A 22,227-nucleotide genomic window follows, 5' to 3' on the forward strand; every position below is an offset into this window, starting at 1 on the left:
TTAACAGGTTCAGGATACTTCAGAGAGCCAAACAGTGATGAAATTGCTCATATATAAAACTTGTCAGACTCTCGCAGCGTATTGAGTCAAGGCTGAAATTTCAATTGCAGAGCCAAGCTAAGAGGGACCTCAGCCCTGTCAGACCTGACTGCAGGGTGCAGAGAGCTACTGCGTGTGCTCCGGCTGACCAGCCATAAGGGTCTTGATGCAGGAATTAGAAAATTAAATTCTGTAGTTGATTTTACACAAAAGGTCAAAATAGGTTATTACAATGACATTAAAATCTCTTCATGCCTTTCTGGCATTGGAGTCTGAATCATGGATCTATAGCTTGAATCTTGATCAATCAAAATGCATATTTATAGTTTTACTAAGGTGCTTCTGTAGGGATGTAGCGTGTGTGGCTTGAAAAAATATGGGATGTGTATGTTTCAGATGCATAATTCTGATTTTTTTAGCTTATGAATCTTTATGTCCCAGGAAATATAAGAGAACATGTAGAATTGGGTGATGTTGATCTGACTGAGGATAAAGTGTTTATTGTATAAATGCTGATCAAAGTTTGACGAACCATTTCTTAAGCACCTGGGAAGATGAGAAGTGAGAACTAAAGGAAAAGATGGCCATTATGATCAGCGAGTCAAGCAGCGTTCAAAATTAATGCTCTGATGAGATGAGTTGTTGATCTGAAAAGCTAGTTTAATTTCAGATACCAAAGGCAAGAGATACCTGAGGGAGGAATTGGGTATATGTGTTTCACAGAGGATTATAAGGTGTGCGGAGATAGATATCTTGAACTCTGTCAATATTGTGCATGCCTGAAGACCATCAGCACGGCTCATCCTAATGCATAGGCGAGGGCACATATAGTACTTAGGGAAGCAGCTCTTGGTTTGAAGAATGGGGCTCTCAGGCTGCATTAGTTTCAGTAGCTATCTTGGGGAGGATTTTAAATTTCTTTGTGAAACACAGCAGCAGCCTTTTAAAAAAATTCCTTAAAGAACACTGCAAAAAAATGTCACCACAGGGTCCAATATTATAGCTTGTAAGTGATTTGGGGTGGGGGGGAGGAAACAACCCAAAACCAAACCAAACCAACAACAAAAAAACCCAAACAAAAACCAACCAACCAAACAAAAAACCCCCAGCCAACCAAAGGCAGTAAAAGACATCCAGTCTCTTTGTGACCAAGTAAACCAGATGTTTCTGATGTTCAGCTTCCCTTACTAAACCTGGGGCCTTGAAGTCAAGCTGTTTCTTGTTTTGTCTTCCTGGAACAGCCACTGTTACCAGCAATAACCCATCAACCAAACTCTGCCCTTGCGACACCTTTGACACTCTGGTTTTTGCCCTGTGCTGTAGTTTACCCTGATGCTTCTACCTACCGTACCTGACCGTGAGGCCCAAGCCATACTTGCGTGGGAGTAGCATGGGTTCATGTGCGCTGCTGGCATCTCTTTCTGATGAGCACTGGTGTAATGCAACTCCGTGAAGCAAACAGCTTCATCCTGACTGCCCGCGGGAACTCGGTGGCAGGAACTGCAGTGCTGCTGCTGCATGGCAGCGCAGCTTCTTCCCAAAAGGGCCTGAGGAGATGCAGCAGGGGCTGAAAGTCATAAACTGTGATTTTCAGTTGGTTCTGGCTCAGTGAAACAAATGTTGCTGGAAATTATCATTTTATCTTCAATGGCTGATATGTCAAAATTAGTCCCAGAAAAGCGTGGGATGGTGTTGTGGTTCAACCTGGCCGGCAGCTAAAACAACTATGCAGCTGTTTGCTCACTCTGCCCTGCAGTGGGATGGGGAAGAGAATTGCAAAGAAAAAGGTAAAACTCGTGGGTTGAGATAAAGACAGTTAATATGACAGAAAAGGAAGAGAAAAACAATAATAATAGAATATACAAAGCAAGTGGTATACAGTGCAATTGCTCACCACCCTCAGACCACTGATGCCCAGCTAGTTCCCAAGCTGTGGTCTAAACACCCGGCTAGCTTCCCTGCAAGTTATATACTGAGCATGATGTCATAGGGTATGGAATATCAGTTTGGGCAGTTTAGGTCCGCTGTCTTGGCCATGTCCCCTCCCAGCTTCTTGTGCACCCTCAGCCACCTTGCTGGCAGGGCAGTATCACAAGCTGAAAAGTCCTTGACTTGATGTAAACGTTGCCCAGCAGCAACTGAATCATCCGTGTGTTATCAACATTATTCTCATCCTAAGTTCAAACCACAGCACTATACTCACTACTAGTAAGAAAATTAATTCTATCTCAGCTGAAACCAGGGCAGATGGTTAGAGAAGGAAAACTGATCTTGCTTCTTTGAGACAAACAACAACTTAGAGTTTTTGGTTTTGAAATTATGTTTTCAAAAAGTGCTAATGAGAAAACAGGCTGCTCATGCAAAGCTTATAAAGAACATTATTTTTGTTGTTTTGGTCCCATTTTGGTGAACATTTTAAAATCTGAAAAGAAACTTGAAGGAGTGAAAGTATAAACATTATTAAAATGCTTCACAGAAAGGAATAAAATCACTATTTTGTTTCACTTTTTTAATTTAAAAATAATGCTTGAAAATTATTAATGGGTTCTACTTCTAATGAACCGATGAATACCTCTGCTTTATTAAAAAGGTGTAATTACTGCAAACATTTTTTGACATTAAAACGTTTGCATTTGTCAACAGTTTCATAATTACACTTGGTGCTTGCTTTTTGAAAGCGTGGCCTTATTACATGCATAAATGGTTGGTGACACTTTAATGACAACTACAATAATGGTTTCCTACTGTTCCCAAAATGACCACATCTACATCAGAGAAATCTGGCACAAAACGGAACATAAATCTGAAGGCAGTTTTCAAAGTTAAGGCTCTGGGGTCTTAACAGTCACAGCTGAATGTTCGTCTGGTTTTTACTTTTTTTATGATATTTCTGATTGCATAAAGAGAGGAATGACTGCAAAGAGATCTTATCTTTCATTGAACCATAAAGACAGCTTCAAGTTGTTGTCACTGGAATAATAGGGCCTTTTTCAGCAAATGGAATTGCATAACTTTATTCTGAAACAAGCAATCGGCTCAGCCTGCGTAGATGTTGAGCAGAGCTTGGAATGGATGGTGCACTTGAAATGTCTGTGGGGGCATTTGCCAGTGACTGGAAAACAAATATCATTTTCTCCTTGATGCATTATTCAGCATAAAATAGCAAAAAAAGAGAACTAAAAGCAATGGCCCATCCAGTCTAGAAGTATGCAATACCAAATACTTAAGATACAAGCATGTGAAACTTTCAGCGTGCAGCTACAAAATAAACTGTTCACCAAAACGGCTTTTCTCAAAGTCATGATAGTTAGAATATGTTTTATGTGCTAGAGTTTGAGGTTTATAGCATTTTCCTGCTGCTTCTGCTACTCCCTAGTATTTACTGCTGGAATTCTCATATAACCAAAAGGAAAATACACCAGGATGGATTTTCTTCTGGCAGCCATAGCTGTAGTTTCACTGAAGCTTGTGCATCCGTTCAGATTTATACCAGTTGAGTACCTCTAGCCTGATTTCTAGCTCTATGCAGCCTTTTTTTTTTTTCCCAAAGTAGTAGTGACAAAGGGGCCATCTAAAGGTGAGTAGACCATATCCGTTTGCATCTGCCCACATTATTAATGGTGGAATCTTCACATTTTTCCTTACTAATTTGAAAAAAGTACATCTGGGCTCCAGCCAAAGTGACAGTCAAGAAGAAGCAAAACACTTAGGAATAAAAAGTTTGTGATGAAGAATGCGTTTCTAGCTGTGCCAGTTCACTGAGAACATATTAGTTTTACGTCTGTGCCCCTGGCACCATCCTTTGTCTTTGAAAATACTCAGCAAACAATTCAGGGGAAGCAATTGGCATATTCCCTAATGAGACAAGATGAAGTGTCCTGTAATGATGATGACAGCAAATTGACTAAGTGAACTGCAGTTTGAGAACTTTGCAAATTGATCAAACTATGATTCCTTGATTACTTACTTAATCGCCTGTTACAGTCTCTTTCCTGACCCTCCATATCCCAGTTGCTTTTGTCAGCACTTTGGCGACTGAGGGACTCTCTGTTAGCCCCTCAGGATGTGAACAGTGGAAGAATAGGTTCTGGTTTGGGGATTTTATTTTATTTGCATTTAATATGTACTCTTGGCCAGCTATCAGAGGGGGAATGTAGAGATCATCTGGACTCCTACAGTGCTTTCTACATCAGACTAATGACTGTCAGGAAGAAGCTTTCTAAATTCTGTTTATTGTAGGATGGATACTAATTAAAGCACTGTCTCACCAGGTGCTGAGTACCTTAAGCAGCTTCTTAACTCTGGGAAGGGTAATGCTGTGCGTATTTAGCACTTAGTCATGTTCTGCCTGCTAAAGATGTCTGGTCAGGAGAGAAATGTATAAGGAGAAAGCCTGTTTCCATGAGTGGTACAAGTGATGGGTGAGACTCTTAATTCATAGCCAGTTTGGCACGGGAGCCCCTAGAACTGTGGTTCTGTTTTGTTGGCAGAAGTGAAGAAATGCCCAAATTTCATTAAAATCTGAGTGATGGACTGTCTTATAGCATTCTTCAGAATAATAGCCAGACAAGGCTACTTCAGGCTGTTTATTTAAGGCTTTCTAAAATTTGTTTCATTAGAGAAACTGCTTTTAGGGAAGAAGGGGAAAGGAGGGATGCAAGTCCATGTGTGCACAGGAGTGGGAATGAGGAACTATTCCTGCTGGTGCAGAGTAATTCCTGCCATTTGCAGGAGAGGCTGGGGCTGCATTTCAGAAGTAGTAAGGAAGTGTTGTCCCTGCACATGGTCTGCAAATCTTGGAAAAAAGATTTGTGGTGGCTAACAATTGAGTTATTCACAAGTTTCCCATAGTATCTCCCAGTCTAAGTCCTGTGTTTGCTGTATGATGGATGTGCAAATAGCTAAATGTGCTCTTAAAATTAAGAGGTAAAAGATAGATTTGATCTTGCTGCAGCCAAAGATGATGTCCAAATATATTTCTGTGTGTTCTGCTACTGGTAGCACTCAAAAACTTACTTAAAGATTGAGAGTAATTGTGTTTGCTTGCATTGCTGTTACTGTGTCTTCCACATAACGCTGCCTCATAGGAGGGAAAACAGGAAATCTTGATCTATCTGCTGAGTCAATTTGTGGTTTTTATTGTATTTGCTGACAATTAGTTGAACAATCATAAGCTGTTACAGCAAATAACCTCGTCAGTATAATCAGGTAAGTGTTTAAATGGGTGGAGAAAAAAAAAAATCAATCCTCCTGCAATGCTATTTAAGGTTACTGTTGTTCAAGATCCAGGATCATACATGTGACTTTCTGATACCTCATAACTGCCTCTCTAGGGGTGGGTTCTCTTTGCCCCGCGTGAAGTGACAGTTATGATATCTTACCTGAAAACATGCCTCAAAAACACTGACCTGTGGGACATTTTCCTCCTGTTCTTGCTGACCTGCTGTGCTTGTTTTATTAACCACTTGGATTTTCATGGGCACTAATCTTCCAAAAGAAGAGTATTGATAAGTAGAGGGAAAGAGTTGGCTGTATAAAAATAGGTCTAAAGTGTAAAGATGTCATCCAGGATGGACACCATATATGAGCCTGAGCTAGAGGATATTCATTGTTTTCATTTGGGTGGTAGACGGTGGTAGGGGTTTATAGATACTTGTTAACAATGTCATTCAGGGAAGCTGAGGACTGGCAAAAATATCTGTAATTTTTGTTGGCAAGACTTAAGCACATGCCTAGGTAGTAAATCATGTATAAGTGTGTGTAGGTATGTATGTGTTTGAAATATCACTATGTATCACTACATAACTAGATGGTGGCACGTTTGAAAGTTCATACCCATTTACTTAAGTTTTTATATACTTTAATCCAAAATAAGGCAAATACCCATATCTTTAAAGCTAGTATGTATAAAGTTCAAGGAAGCAGTTAAATACATGCCTAATCGTGAGCATGGGCTCAGGTCCAAATGTAGTAAACTCTTTTACATGCTAATCGGCAGTGAACCAACAGTTTATGTTATGGCAATGATTAAAGCAGTGCTCATGTATAAAATGTGTCTGTTTTCTCCTTGTTTGTGACACAATTGCGCTCTCTCTTTTAAAGCTATCTATGAACAATCTTGTGAGGCTTACCGACACCAAGGGAAGACATCAGGTTTCTTCTACATTGATTCTGATGGAAGTGGACCACTTGGACCACTCCGTGTGTTTTGCAATATAACAGGTAATGACCTAACCTCGTCTTTGGTGCTTTATGTTGGCTTTAATATTATTGCCGTGGCTATCGTTGTACTACTAAGACAACCTCACAATCACAGGTGTCTCAGTAGTGGGGAAAAAGCAGACAACTGGTACTAACTGAGGTTTAACTCTGTTTCCTTAAATAGGATCTATGTAAAAATGATTTTTAAACTAAGTTTGAAGGACTCACTTTGTACTGTCACTAAGTGGTATTTACAATGGTATTTGTACCTTATAAAGGGCACTGCTGATTTATTCTTTCATAATATCATAATTTCTAACGAGATGTTTATAATTTTTAGCAAAGATGTAGAAACTTAGAATTCAAATCTTCTTCTGTAACTGAATGGTTTCTCTGCTTTACTGGAATACTAGATCAAGGAATGATTATTAAACTCCTTGCACTGAGCTAGCTGTAAACCCTTCCAGTCTGACTAAGCAGGAAAACCTCCCCTTGTACAAGTGTGCTGCCTTTGATGTCCCATAGAATAGAAACCCTGGGTATGTGTATGGAGGAGAGGGCATGATGCTTTTAGGAGGAGGAACACCAAAGAGACAGGTAGCAGAGAAAGAGCCTGGCAAGGTGAACTATTGGTCGAGGCTCTTCAACCTTACAGTTCTGTAGTTTTAAAATAGATATATTCATTTGAAACACTTTTTATCTGGCAAATTCTCCCTTTAAGTGGGTCCTATTTTTTATATAGGACTGTCATGGAAGGGTATGAGAAAAGATTACATAGCCCATGTTGTGGATTGGCATAGACAGTATAGCCTCCTTTCTGCTTCTTATTTTTGAAACAGAGAGGAAATTTCCTAGACTGTCTCCTCAGCATTTTTTTGCTTCTTGTGGCCAGGTGCAGCTGAAAGAATATTTTATTACCCCTTCTAAATTGCTAATTCTGGTTAAGCTACTTTGCCACATATCACCTCCGCACTCAGTCCTGAAAACTAAGGACTGAGGATATTCATATTTTATCCTTAATCTCCTTGTACTTCAAGTGTCTCAAATTAAATTTTCATTTTGATTTAATTGGGCAATCATTATGTTAATTAAATGCACACCAGTTAATTATTAAGCATGTTTTTTATTCAAGTGTAACAAATATTTAATAAGATGTGTCTCCTTCACTGTTGTTGAATCTCGTAAGAATCGAAACAGAGTTTCACCATTCTGTCTGAATATCCTTCCTTGATCTCCAGTATGGGAAATGTGCTCATTTTTATTATTTATTATATAAATATATGTCATCAAAACATTGTTAGTGCTTTTTATCTCTGCTGAAGAAGTAGGACTTTTGACAAAGTCCTTGCAGAAGGCATCTGCTTTCCTCAAATAAATTTTATTTGGCAGAAATCCAGAAGGCATATACCTGATTTTCTCTCTATCTGTAATGAACTTGCTGACATTCTTATTTTATTTTGATTATGAGAAAACTGGAGGTGGGGAAAACTGACAAAACCTCCTAGCCTGGAAAACTTTTTCAAATTTCTTCTTTGCCCCTAAATGTCTCATTTGAGGCAGGAGAAGGTCATTTGTCATAGGCATCTCTCTTATTCCTGTTGCATAGAAGAGGACTGAAAAAAAGAGGCACAGAAAGAAATTACTATATTATAGTTGTCCAGAGAGTTTGAGTTACAAATGAGTTATGCTTCTGTATCATCTAGATACGGTTTGGGTGCCTTAATCACAAGAGCTTCTTTTCTCTCTGGGAACATACCTTATCATTATGCTGATAATAATTTAAATGTTTACAGTAATAGATTAAGTGCAAAGTATGGAAAAAATAACTTTATGTACACAGGTATGGATTGTTACTCTTTTCAGGTAATGCTTCTGTATGGTTTTCTGGAAGTATCAATGATCAGAAAAAGTAAAAAATTAATTTCTACATTGTTATATTAGGAAAGGAACAGAGACAAAAAAAGTTAACATTATTGTTCAGTGACATAAATCCATACCGCACCTCCTGTGAATAGAATAAAGTAGGTGGTGAGAAGTGTGGATGGCTTCCAAGTATGGGGACACTAAACAAACTAAAAAAGATAGTGGAGGGAACTGTCACAGCAAAGGATGGAGATCATATGTGGCGTAAAGAAAGCAAATAGGGATTGATTCTTTTTCGTGATATAGGAGCGAAGGGACAGTAAAATTATTAAATAGCAGCATTTGGGAGGGGGGTTGTTTGTTTTCTTGTATGCAATGAATAATTCAACTTGAAACTTATTACCACAGGACATCAAGGAGGCCAGTGTATCCACAGAGGGAAAAACCAGCCTGGAAGAACCCCCAGTCTTGACTGATAGATTCAGAAAGTGCAATTAAACATGGAGGTTCAGTTGCAGCTCCCAGCTCAGGCAGATCGCCGGAAAATGGGAATGAGTTTCAGGAAAACCTTTTGCCTTCCCTTACTTCCCTGGGTAGCTGTTCACCCTCAAAGGCAGAGGCAGGCTCCCGGGCTAAATGAAGCTTTGCTTTTACTGAGGCTGGCAGTTCTTTTTGTATACAGTTCAAGAAGAGGTAACCTTTTTATGCCCAAAATGTGTTCAGGCTGAAGAATTTGGAGGTGGAATGGAAAATCCAGGGAAATGACTCATTTAGTGCTTTTAAAAGTAGAGGTGCAGGGGGCTAATGACTTCTGGGAATTACAGTGCCTTGAATCTGTGAAGGATGAATTCAAAGAAGGAATCAGATCATCAGAAATGAGCAGCATCTTTGCATTTAGAGAACAGTGTTGTTCCTTAATGTTCACTTTGTTTAAAACTCCTTCTAATTTTTACCAGTTCAGTTGAACAGATAGGGGATCTTGTTTGTAGCCAGTTATCAACCAGGGCAGATGAACACCAGCTTTCTCACATACTGAGATGTCTGATCATAGGCAACCAACAGGTGATGTGGATATGGGAAGTATCAACATTACAAGTTAATTTATTGTGTCTGTGGTCGCAGGGATTTCTCTGCAGCCTGTCAACTTTAACAGCCCACTGCTGAGTAAAACTTCTGAAGAAAGCAGAAAATTGTGATTGTGTATGTTGAGAGGGAATTGGACAATCATACAAAGAGGGAGAGAGAAATAAGGGAAAGAAATTTTGCAAGGAGAAAAGAAGAGGAAAAAAGTATTAAAAAATATAAAGCCAATTTTCAGCATGGCAAGAAATTTAACAGTAGAATGTCACAGGATATCTGCTGATACTAGAGTGGATAAATGTATTTATTCATCGTCTGGAGAAGTGACTGAAAAAGCAAGGTGACAAAAATTGTAGATGACACGCTATTATTTAAGTTGGTCAAGAAGAGGGAAGATCATGTGAAGCACTTTAGAAGGATCTTATCTTGAAGGCTGTTTATTTCTAGTAAAAGTAAAATATGTTGTTGAAATAGGAGGTTGTGAGGAACAGTAATGTACTTAATTAAAGGCGTAGAAAGATATCTGTACAAAGAGAGGTTAAAAGTAAATAATCTGGGGTTATTTAGAGTGGGATGACCCAAAGTGAAGGGGCCTCATCGACTGAAGCTATGTTCATTTGCATTTTCTTACAATAGGAATAGAGAGACAGTTCAATGGCATCAAAAGGCAACAAACTCAAAACAATTTAAAAAAAAAAAAAAGACAGCACCTTATTAACATAATGTTTTCTTCACCTTTATATACCCATTACACACTCGAAGCAAAGTCACTTTCACAGGGAAATTCGTCAACTGTAAGGAACAAAGAGGAATCCACACCACATGTGTGTGAGGGGAGTGAACCAGGTGTATGTGCCCGAGCCATGATCGCTGTATTAGGATGCCGTGTGAGACACCATGAGGATTCGTGTGGGTCCATGCAGGGATTATTAGTTTGGGATGATTGCATTCAGTGCCATGAGAACATAGCTAGCCTGTTTCCAGGGCCATCTGCATGGGAATGTCAGCTGGCTCCGCTTGCTTTACCTGAGTTCTCTCATCATCCATGCTGCTCTACCCGCACACTTTTTTGCATGAAGTACAGAGAGAATGTATCCTGTCATCCTTTGGGGTAACGAACAACCACCAGCACTGGGAAAGAAATTTTCCCTGTAGGCTGATTGTTTGATAATTAGCTTAGTTGAATTAATCTTCACTTACCACTGAAGTGACTGATAATCCATACAGAAAATGGCTAATGGACCATCTGAACCTCTGGTCTGGCCGTCTTTCTGTCATTGTGAGGCTTGTTCTTTTTCTCTTGTTGCTTAGAAATCTATTGATCTGTCTTGAGTACTACTTAAATGCTAATAATCATTCTCCAGTGCAAAGTATATAGACATGCAATCTACATCCATGTACTTGTTTGTTTGACCTGTACAGAAAGTGTTTGTAATGACCTTTTCTCATCTCCTCCAGAGTAAATTTTACCCTTGATAACTGAAAGATTTGCTTACCATACACTCGAGTCATTCTGTCACTGCACTTTACTGATGCTGTTCTACTGTTTGCAGACCCTGGGCTATCAAATCAATAATGCTTAGAAATTGCCATGACTAGATCAATGGTTAATTTTATCTTGGCCAGATATTTGTCCAGTCGTCAAATAGCTTACTTCCCCCCCCCTTTTTTTTAATCTCCAGGGGTGCAGACTGGGGAAAGATGGGTCCTTAACCCAGCTCTTGCTGCTAGTCCAAGATTTGGTTTTGAAACTGCCCTAAAGAAAAAATCATTAATGAACAAAAATATATCTGTCCTTGTTGCAGATCATCTCTGTTTTGCAGTCTCCTCTCAAAATGCAAATGTTGCCTATTTTTCTGGTGCAAGAAAAGTAAAGCTTTATTTTCTCTTTCTTAGAAAACTGTGTAGAAACTGTGTTTAAATCTCAAAGTAAGAGATTATAAAAAGATATGAAAGAGATTGCCAAAGTTATACTTGCATTTTTTTATAAATTGCCTCTAGCCTTCCCCCCCCCACCCCCCCATTCAGCTAATGATACAGATTTTATTCTTCCCTATAGTACATATTCTCTGACATGTATAGAGGGTTGAATTCAGGAGGATACAAGTTGTGTTTGTGGCTGAAGTGTCTAAATACTATAAGTGTTTGATTAGTCCCACTTATAGCTATTTGGGGATAATACCGTAGCAGTTCAGCTTTGCTGACTTTGCTGTGACCTAGGAGCAGGCTGGAGTAACAAAGAGACGGGCTACTACAAAGCAGAGCTGGCTAGACCTCAATCCTTGCAGTAGGGATGCCTGTTGCACTCCCAACAGAATCGTGGAACCGGTGGTATTACTGTCCACGGCATCCACCTTTCCCTTTGTTTTCACACAAGAATCTCAGTCCATCTGCTTATATAATTTATTAATCCATTTTCCATTAGAAATCATCTCCTTTTATTTTGTATAGCAGTTACAGTGATACAGAAGTCACCATGTGATTCAACCCTTGTTACGTTTCCTGTGGACTTGGCAGACTCTCAGGTGGAAAGAAGGGCTGCCACCCGTTAGGCTGAGGAGGAGGTCATGCCCTTAATTCTGGTTTTATTACCTGCAACTGTGTAATTGTGGGACAAGAAGCTAAATGGTGAAACTGCCTGAGATTCTCAGAATGAGCTAGATAAGATTTTACAGCTTTGAACTTCTTAAGGAAGTTTTTTAGAGTGCCTTTTTTGTTTGTTTGTTTTTTTAACGAGTGTACCTTGCAGCTTACTGTCTGTGATTGTGATTGACTTCATCACTGGAGAAAACAGCAAATGAGAAACCTTTACAAATTATTTACTACTGTTTAGATTAAAGACAGCCCATAAAGATTTACAGTTTATCCTCTCAAACACTACAGGTCTTTTGGCACACTGTAGTTCTGACAATTTATACATTTCTGTTTTGAATTTTCATTAAGTATTCCAGAACTTTATAAAATGAAAAACAATCTTTAGTGTTTATATTATGTCAAAGGCATTGTGCTGCCAACAGCTGCCTAGCTGTTTTCAGCAAAATCTGCGTTGTGAAATTGTTGTGTTTCTGATGAGGTTCACAGCAGAAGTCCTGCAGGCTGCCTTCACCGTCACACTTGCAGGAGGCCCCCAAGGAAGTTTTAGTACAGAGGAACCTAACAGCAGACATTACGAAGGGTTATTGCAACTTAATCACTCTCTTGCCAAATTTGCAGTGCTCAGAAGTTAGTGGTAAGCTGTGGCTCTCTAAAAGTCACTCCGGCTGTCTCAGTTAAAAGGGTTGGATCCATTTACCCCAGACACAGGTGTCTAGTGCCACGTTGGAAACCCAGAGGCGTCCTGCCTGACCTCCTGGTGCTGCATCGGAAGAATGGCAAATCTCCTGCGGGCTCCACGTCTGCCATGCTCATGCAGATATGTGAGCCATTGCAAGGCATGTGAAACAGCGGAATACTGACATGTTGAGTCTCTCAAAACTCACCTTAGATGGAGACTGAGTCAGAGAGGACTGCACTGTTGTCACAAGTGCAGCAAGTGTGAGTGCAGTGGAGAAGTGTCCATTTTGCACTAGGAAGTAGTTCAGTGACTGCCTTTTCAATTTTTGGGGAGGAATATTTCTTACTGCTTGTCGTAGATACACTGTATTAGAGGAAATATGGAAGCAGAGGATCATCAAGAAGCCGGCTGGCAGGATAATGGTTTGCCATCTCTGGGCTTCAGCACAGGGCGCTGAGAGCGCAAGGGGTTGCAGAAGAGGTGTCTTGATCTCATCCATCGGAGCTGCCTGGCATGGACATTCTGCTGACAGAAACGCCTCGAAACGTGGGCTCAGAGTGAGCAAACCTCATGCCTGGGGCATAAGGGAGTTGGGAACCCAGCTCTTCCCTCTCTGCCGGGGCTGGGACAGCATGTCTGGAGCAGGGGGTGTCACCGCAACCCCTGTGCCTTCCTGGTTCTGATTTCCAATTGCCAGGAGGGATTCACAGATTGGGAATGGTTCCAGGCTTGGGCGTCCCTGAGGAATGCACACCCGCAGGTACAGTCTGCTGGTAGGGGGCTGCAGGCAGGACTGGGGGGACGGGAACCCCCCCAGAATTGTTTCCATGGAAATGTATTGCAGTGCTTTTACACTGGCTGGAAGTGGCTGAATTGGAAACTAGGAGGCGGCTGATAAACACAAAACAAGCTGCAAAAGCACATATTGCTGGATCAGCCAGCAGGGGAAAAAATAAAAGGAGGAGAAAAAAGTGGATTTCATAGCAGACTCAGAAAACACCTTCTTATAGTCAGTGAATTAAAGCTGCTTGCTGTAAGAAATTGGGGGGTTTTTTTGTATTCTTTGGGGAGGGGGGTGTATGTTAGAGCTGTTGGGTTAAACTGCCACTGCAGCTTAAAACAATACATTATTCAGGAAGGAGAGTCTGTCTTTTGTGAGGGTACTCCTGTAGTCACAGGTACAGCTTTCAAGACAATATTTGGCATTCAATGTAGAGCACCATGAAACAAATGCATCATACAAGCTCTCAGAGCAATTTCTCCTCTCTCATGTAGCATTTACCGTATGTTTGGCTTGTTGGCAATTTAATCAGTCTGAATAATCTTGTTTTGTGACAAACCTCCTAAATCACAAAGGAGTGATGCAGTTTGTATGGGAGAAATGTGCTCCACAGAGATATTTCAAATTGAAGAATAAAAATGAGAATTAGACAATACAGACCTCATTGAAAGCCAGTTTTCCAGCTGCTCTAATTTCCCACAATTTAATTTGTGTGCCGTCAAAAGCAACTTGGAGGCTTCCAGCAAGATGATAGAACTATGGGTGAGGCTAAACAGAGGGTCTAAAATGTGCTGAATGCGTTGCAGTCCCATGCTGTAAAAACATCTCCTAGGACCAAATATAGGCAGCATAATATCCTGGTAAATTGGACCATTAAATAAAACTGTGAAGTCATAAAGCTGTAGCATTACCCTGAAATTAAAGCATTGTCACCTTCGAATTATGGAACAATTTAACAAGCATTTAGGAAATCTGCTTTTCAAGCCTGCATATAACTATTCCAGGTTATACAGCAGAAGATGTGGCTGCACTCTCCTACTGGGTTTTGAATGACTTTCAGCTTGTGTGTGGTTTGAAATTTTACCAAGCTGAGAAAGTAATAAAATAATAAAATGTAATAATAGAAGGTAAAAACAAACAGTGACCTTTGCCTGGAGAACAGCTTTTTCATTCAAACTCACAAGTGCAGGGAGAGCTCATTAAATTGAGCAAACAGGAAAAAAACATATAGTATGGACAGATGTAAAAAGATAATGGTAACTTCTTTGTTGAAATAAAGGGAGAGAGCCTTATCTGCCTAGTTTAACAGTTTCCAGATATGGAAATGGCTAGAAGGAGCTAGTGACACTCAACTTGGTTTGCATCCATGATTACAGTGTCACTGCCTAAAAATATAATGAAAACAAAACAAGAAAGAATAAAGATTTTTTTAAAAAAACCCCAACAATCCTCGCATTGTGAAATAGGAACAGTATTTGAAACCTCATTTTCAAAAGCCATAGGCATAATCCATGCGGAGGTAAGCCTCTGCAAAGGCATGTGCAAGTCATGAAGCTAACTTGCAGACAGCTGTTGCATTGCTTTTGAGCTGTAGTGATCTGTGTGCATGTCCAGGTTGCAGCTACATTTCTTACACAGATCCTGAAGCACGCTTGAAATGCAAGCTCCCAGATTGTTGTCAGTAGGCTTCAGAGTACACGCTGATTGAGCTGTAAGGGTATAATTCCTTGATCTCATTCTGAGGCAGCCAGCTGTATTCTGGGAGCAGCCCTAGCTAAATTTGTGCATGTGAATTTGAGAAAGTAGTATGATCTTTTTCTAAATGTTGCTGGGTTGAGGTGGAGAAAATGGTGCTTGAATAAAGCCCAAGAGTTGACCTGAATGGTGAGGGTCTTCAGAAGAAAGGCTGGAATTATTTTCGTGTGGTTTTCTGATCTATGGAGGTAGATGCACATGGTCTTGCTATTGTCTTGGAATGGTTCAAGAGTTTACTGCCCTCCATCTCTTAGTTACTTCTCCCTCAGTCAGCTGAAACGAAGGGGGGAGCAGTGTCACCTCTCCCACGCTGTCTGAAGCAAACTAAATTGTTTTCAGTCTCATTTGCTGCATGTAAACCAAGGGATGCCCTTTTGAAAGAAGGAACTTTCTCTGGTTTTGTTTGTTTGCTTTTACTGCAATATGAATGTAATTCCTTATTCTTCTAGCAGGTTGTGTGTGACTTTGTGCATGTTACCTGTTTCTAAAATGGAGGTACTTATTTTTTCCCTGGGAAGCAGGAAGAAGCATGGCTGAGATGGATGAATACATCTGTCTTCCTTTTCATCTTCTAACATTGTTGTCACCAGCTCTTTTGTCTTGTATCTGCGGTGTGTTGGGCCACAAGACTCCAAGATGTAAAGCCTCTTTCATTGCCCTTTTTTTTTTTACTTTTGTTTAAAAAGAGAAAAGGTGGCAGAGGATGTGTTTCTTTGTGCTCTTTCTACACCTACTGTGCATAGGAAAAAGCAATAAACTTTTGAATGGCGGTAGCTTTTGCTGTCCCAGGGGTATGCTTGCTGGTGGCTGTGACTCCTTTCACCAGACCAGTGAGCCAAACGTATACATATTTTTGAGAAGCTGTACTGATGGTTACCTTTACTTCAAAGATTGAGCATAGAGGGAATCTTCGAAGTGACCAGCAAAACACAGATCTGACCTGTAAAAGTAATAAGCATAACAAGCACAGGCGTGTGTAGATTAGGAAATGCCTGAAATGTAATTCCGGAATTCTTCCTTTCTGCTATTACTTTTTTTAACTTTTTTTTTCTAAAAGTTCAGATGTACTTGCTAAATCTCAATTACTTTGAGTAAAGAAAGAAACTTGATTCATTTTTCCTTTCTCTTCACAAACCAGAGTATGGAAAATCTGCAGTTAGCTTGTCATTTCTAAAAGATCCTGAGGACAAAAGCAGTTCTTGTATGTCAAAGTTCAGATCTCAGAGGGACAGTTGAGTGCAGCTGTAATGATAACAAGACCATTGAAAATTAATGAACAATCACAAAGGAAAATAAGAGAAAAACCTGTCGCATTGTCTGTCCAACACACTTGTTAATGAGTACTTGTCCCTAATAATATGTTTGCTCATGTCTTGTCCAACCTCATTTCAAACGTGTCAATTAATTACATTTCCGACATTTCTTGGGAAGACTGTTTTATGCTATACTACTTTTAGTAAGCTTTTCTTAGTAATCCTTTGTCGCTTCTAAATTACTAGATCTTGATGCTTTTGGCTTTTCAGGTACCCACACAGGATCTTTCCTGGTGTACAAGTACGCAGCTTGGAAAGCACAGTGGTGTTAACCACTCCAAAACAATAGCCTTCGGCTGTTGTACTTCCTGAGCAGCACTGTAGCCACTATTGTGAGCATTGATTTTACTGCAGTTTCTCAAAATTATGTTAATAACTCTCAATGGGGAGAAGCCTATGACTGCCCATCTGGAATTTCAGCGGTTTGTCCCCATATCTCTGGGGTTTATATCTCTCTTGCAGTATCAGCAGCTTGATGTTTGTCTGTTTAGAAGATTTTTCAGTGAAGGCAGTGGTTAAACTTCTACCAACTTCAGTAAGAGCAAAGTTAGCTTACTCTCAACTGCTTCTGAAAAGTCCACTCTGTTCATGTCAATCCCTGAGAGAACAAAAGACAAAAGAGACTCTGGCTGATAAGAATCACTGCTTTCAGATGTACAAGATGTATGTTATGAAGTCATTGAATTATATTCTGTTGGAAGAAATATATTGTGCAGGACTGTGCAGGGTATTGTGCTACAGCGTTGACTGTGATTACGATCACTGGGGCAAGTTTTACAACTAAAATTTGTAATATTTCTTGGGATTTTAATCAAACTTTTGTGTATCGCACATTGCAGCAGTTTCATTGAGCTCCAACTCAAAGGATCCATGAGCAGCATCCTGAACTCAATAAGAACTGCAGAATTACAGATCTATGAGCAAATTCTTTCTGTCCACCATCACAGAAATTATGAGTGTTGTGAGTGAATGTATAGTTTGCTGAACATAAACTGTCCTTACGCTTGATGCCATACGTTACTGGGAGAGTAATTTCTCCCTAACTTGCAGTCAGGTCTTGGAAACAGACCTCTTTAAATAGTCTCCAGATGGTTGTTGTTACTTGCTGTCATCTGAATGCTTCCATAATGACAATCCATTAAATCATCTGAGTGTCTTTGCACAGATAGTCCATTTAGGATTTTTATACAGGTATTAGAGTCCTGTTGAAGTAATCTGTAGGATATCAGTAGCTCAATGAAAAGTGCTTCAGCTGCAATGCATTGCAGTGGCCACAAAGCTACTGCACTTGTCATGCCAGTGTATTGGGGAGTAACTGGAAAGCTCATGCTCTGCAAGAACTCAGACCACATAGTCTGGGAAAACCATCTGAATACTTAAATGCACAGTTTTTAAGGTTGGTTTAGAAAAGATGTGGCTCAGCGTCATCCAGGGTTTCCCTGTTGAAGCATGTATAACAAAATAGAAATCTCGTGTCTAGATCTTGCTTCTTCCTCCGTAACTGTCTGTAGGTTTCTGTAAACGAGATTGAAATCTTCCTCTCCTCGAATGATTTGCCCTGTCAGTATCTTGTATCCTCCCTGGGCGAGCAGGGTCTTTGATAAAGAGGGAATTAACTGGATGTGACTCTTAATAATATCGTGGAGTATGTGCAGTATCAGTTCTGTGATTCCTCATTAAAGAGTTTGCCTTTTTCTCTGGGTCAGCTCAGCAGATTGGCTGGTCAGGCTGTCCTTGTTATCTTGCCTGTTACTATCTCACCAGAACCAGCTGGGAAACAGCCTCCCTGCTAAGCTAATGGCTTCTAATTGCGATGTTCTCCTTATCATGCCAACCCCAATGGTGGTCATGAGCTGTACGGTGCAGGTTGTACTTACCTAGATTCTGCTTTCTCTCACGAAATCCCTTGCTCTGCCAGTAAATGCAATGAAGGAGGTGAGGATGGGCTCTCCAGAATGGAAAACATCAACATTGACAGTTAACTACAGATGCCAAGGCATTTGTTGTATTGTACCATCATCCAAGCAGGTCATCACTCAACTTACCTTTAGAAAAATCTGAGAACTGAGTCAAATGAGTGATCTGACTTCCAACTGGATGGTAAGAACATACTCTCAGTTTTAGCTTTCTGGCAAGAGTTTGTGGTTTCTGTCTGTGTGAGTTTGTGTAAGCTCATCAGCCATAGTTCTCCACTACTGTTTGTTGTTATAACAGCGTGGGCTGTGTTCTCAGGTACAGCTATGTTTGCAAAAGATGAATGCTATCCCCATGAGCCATATTATTATGCTTTTTCTCTCAGGGCCAAAGCCAGCTGAAATGTATCTCATTTTCTTCAGATACCTGGCAATAGATGATGCTGAAAATCTCCTGTGGTTCCTGGGAAGCTTGTAGTTTCTTGCTCAGCAGGCTCTGTAGTGTTTTCTTGAGCTGGTTCAGGGAGAAACAGCTCTGTGGGCTACACTGACCTGTGTCTTCATCACTGAGTGACCGTTTTGGAGCCCAGGGTCCTGCTGATCTTCTCTCCAGTGTAGTAAAGCATTAGATTTCAATTGGGTTTTTTGTTCCCTGCTTGTTGCAAGTTTTTTGCTGTTAATGTCCTGTTCAATCCTTTTTCATTTAACAGAAGATAAGATCTGGACTGCAGTGCAGCACAACAACACAGGGCTAACCAGAGTCCAAGGAACTGATCCGGAGAAGCCGTACACCATGTTCTTTAACTACAACAGCACTGCGGAGCAGCTTGAAGCCATGATAAACAGTGCAGAGTACTGTGAACAGGAGGCAGCCTACCACTGCAAAAAGTCACGTCTCCTGAACACCCCGAGTAAGTGCCATGATCCCAAATCTTTCCTTGTTAGCTCTTATTGATTATACAGGCTGTACTGCGACTGAGGAGGGAAAAAAAAAAGCAAAACGAATAGTAGCAATGGAGTACAGAATGGAGTGAAAAGCCTTTTACCTCCTTGGATACCACTGTGCAGTACCTGTCCTCTGATGCAGGAGGGTCAGAGCTCTGCAGGGGAGTTTCCACTCTATAAGTTCATACATACAAAGGCTTTGAAAGCTTCTACAACTGAAAGTACTGCTTAGAAGCCCAAAAGCTGTTATTTAGCTGGATGTGTTTATTCATTTACAGTTTTTAAACGTGTTTTAAATATAGAAAGCACCCAGACTGCTCCAGAATTTTATGATGTTTCTGGAGAGGAGGGGTGTACCTCTTCTGAGTCCCACAGCCCTGAATATGATGTTTAAGGTGCTTGGTAGTACTGTTTCTGGGGCAAAACTAATTTTCCCCTCGTGATAGAAGGAATAAGTTTTTTGCCCTGATTTAATTTAGCAGTAACAAGAAAGCAGAGGATCTAATCAGTTTGTGTGTCTCTGTGGTACCAAAACTCCGGTGGTTACTCAGGATGGCTGCCTGCCACTCGACTCTCTCTTGGGGTTGGGATTTTACATTTGCTTATCCAGAGAGATGAATGACATTAAAGGCAGGCTTCTGAATGTCTTCAAAGTCTCATCTGGTTACTTGTAATGTCTGTATGTTCCTGGTGATTCTTTGATTATTAGTAACTCTTAAATTTGTTAGTATGTTAGAAAAAATCCCACAGAAAGCCTTAAGGGGAGCTTGCAATGGGAGTTCCTATTGTGTTAAAAATACATTGCCTAATGAGATGTATCCAAAACCCACCCGGTTCCAGCAAAGTTACTATAACACTGAATGTTTATGGATCCAGTAATCAGATGCCTTACTGCCAGTTTATTTTTAAAACCTGTGAATTATGTCTTTTGTTATCATCAGAATTTACCAGCAAGAACTGCTTGTATTGCTAATAATTTTTTAAAGAATTAAATGTTAATATCAGCATCCAGGGTAGAGCACAAAGGGAAAACAAAACGCAGGCAGAACTGCTCATGAAGAGGGGCAACTAATGTTTTACAAATACTTACAGTGTTGCTGGCTTCTGTATCCCACACCACATTTGACATGTTATAAAAATATGATCACACGGTGATTATTTCCAAAATATTTTCTTAAGGATGAAGGCCATAATATTAGAGCAGGTCTGCACGTGTTTGCTTTTCACATTTCTGTGAGGTACTTGGTCATGCCTATGCAGAAAGATACACTATGAGTGCATTTTGAGATACCTCCTGTATGTGTACCTTTATAAAGTTAAGGACACTTCTTAAGGATCCAAACCCATTTCGCCTTAAAAAAAAAAAACCAACCAAAAATAAACAAACAAAAAACCCCCAAACAAACCAAAACCAAAAAACAAAACAGTGATAGTCTTGGGTAAATTGACAGTATATAAACTCTCCTGCTTCAAGGCTAAAGCTGTCTAGTGACTGGCACACTGGCTAAGATGATTCCTGACAGGCAGCTCCTTCTCCACTTGCCCAGGACCAAAGGTGTGACTGATTCCTCAAGGGAGAGGATGCGGGGATGGTGTCCAGCAGCCCGGCTTGTGCTCTTGCAGCTGCTGCAGTGCCACTGTGGTCCTGACAGTTGACCACACAAGAATTGCATGACTCATAACTCTTTAGTACAGCTCCAGCTGATAAATCACCAAAAAATTACAATCCAGCGCTGTGCATGTGGCAGACACCATCATTTTTTCTTCTTTTTTCTTCCTTTTCTATGCTTTTTAATTACACTTTCCATTTTTCATCCTGAACTTTCTCAATAGCCTAAGGCTGTAAGTTTGGTGAGATTGTGGCACATGCTCAAAAATAAATCCTTTGAGTTCTTGAAATGACGAGATATGGGTAACAGTGTGTTCTTAGCTGAGCATTAAGTGTTTTTAAATGATAGAAAGGCATTTTTCCCCAAAGCCTTAAATAGCTCTATTAATTGGTGTTCATTTTGGGGTGAACTGCTGCTACATTATAGAAGAGCCTAGAGACTCACTGGTGCTGAGCACTATAGGTGTCTTGAAGAGTTCTAAGATTTAAAGAATTTCCATTCCTAAACTCGAAGATGAGCTGCAAGTGCGAATAATCCTAGGGCATTTTGCTGGACTCCCTGCAGAAGAATCTCACTTCTGTTGTTTATGCCCAGAAGTGACTGGAGAGAGTTTGATTTGGGGTCAGAGCAACAGAACAAAAATCAAAACTCTTGGGTTTTGTTTCTTGATTCAGCCTAGGCTTTTGGATGCCTGAAGCATGCTGTTCTCTCTGTGTTGCCAGGGTATCATAATGTGTAATTACAGTTAATGAACCACACTTCAGCTCTTCCTTCAGAAGTCGGTGTACAGTGCACATGTACTGATGACAATGCTGCATTCGTAGGCCAGCAGGAAACATTGCAGGACCTAATCCAGCCTGCTGACTGTCACCACTCATTAATACCTCTGGACTGAGCCCAGTGGTGAATGCTTGATGGAAGGGCATCTCCCAGAGGTGTATCTCATCTTGACGGAGCTATAAAAGTTCCCTTTTCTGCGAGGGATCCAATCCATTTCTGACCCTCCTCTCATTTTGGGCTTTATACTTTTTTTGTTTTTTTTTTTTTTCCCCGAGGAGATGGAATGCACGATTAGGATATCTCTGCTGGTAGCACCAAACCCCCAAATCCTTGTCTTCAGGATGTAAACACTATCATGTTGCACAGAGAAGCAATAAAAAGATTTCTCTTTCCTTTTGCGTTCATAAGGTTACTCTGCAGCAAAGATGCCTGTTGTTACGTAGCAATTTTGGTTTTCACAGCTTTCACCTGGGGGAAAAAAGAGAAAAAAAAATCACGTGCCAGGGCAAAGGGACAAGCATGGTACTCTGGGCTGCCTCAAAGAGAAACCAAGGGATGCTCCTGGCTTGCATAAAATTGTTCCAGTTTATATCCAGGAGCTTGTCTTTCCAGTCTTCCTACTACCTCTTGCCCTGAAGACATAGGCATGTCCCCAGTGGGTGTGATTCAGAGT

General features: G+C 40.4%; 1 protein-coding gene across 7 annotated transcripts in view; it reads left to right on the top strand.

The window, feature by feature from the left end:
• CNTNAP5 (contactin associated protein family member 5) overlaps positions 1-22,227 on the top strand; it is a 299,942-nt gene that overhangs the window by 186,934 nt on the left and 90,781 nt on the right. For all 7 annotated transcript variants that reach the window (XR_008577724.1, XR_008577725.1, XR_008577726.1 and 4 more), the window contains 2 exons: positions 6,142-6,261; positions 18,930-19,130. Coding sequence is in view for 4 of the 7 variants with exons in the window: in XM_054830600.1 (XP_054686575.1) it covers positions 6,142-6,261; positions 18,930-19,130 (321 nt within the window). In the remaining 3 variants the exon portion in view is untranslated. The remainder of the gene's footprint in view (positions 1-6,141; positions 6,262-18,929; positions 19,131-22,227) is intronic.

The sequence above is a fragment of the Grus americana genome, chromosome 6 (assembly GCF_028858705.1).
Source record: "Grus americana isolate bGruAme1 chromosome 6, bGruAme1.mat, whole genome shotgun sequence".
NCBI lineage: Eukaryota > Metazoa > Chordata > Aves > Gruiformes > Gruidae > Grus > Grus americana.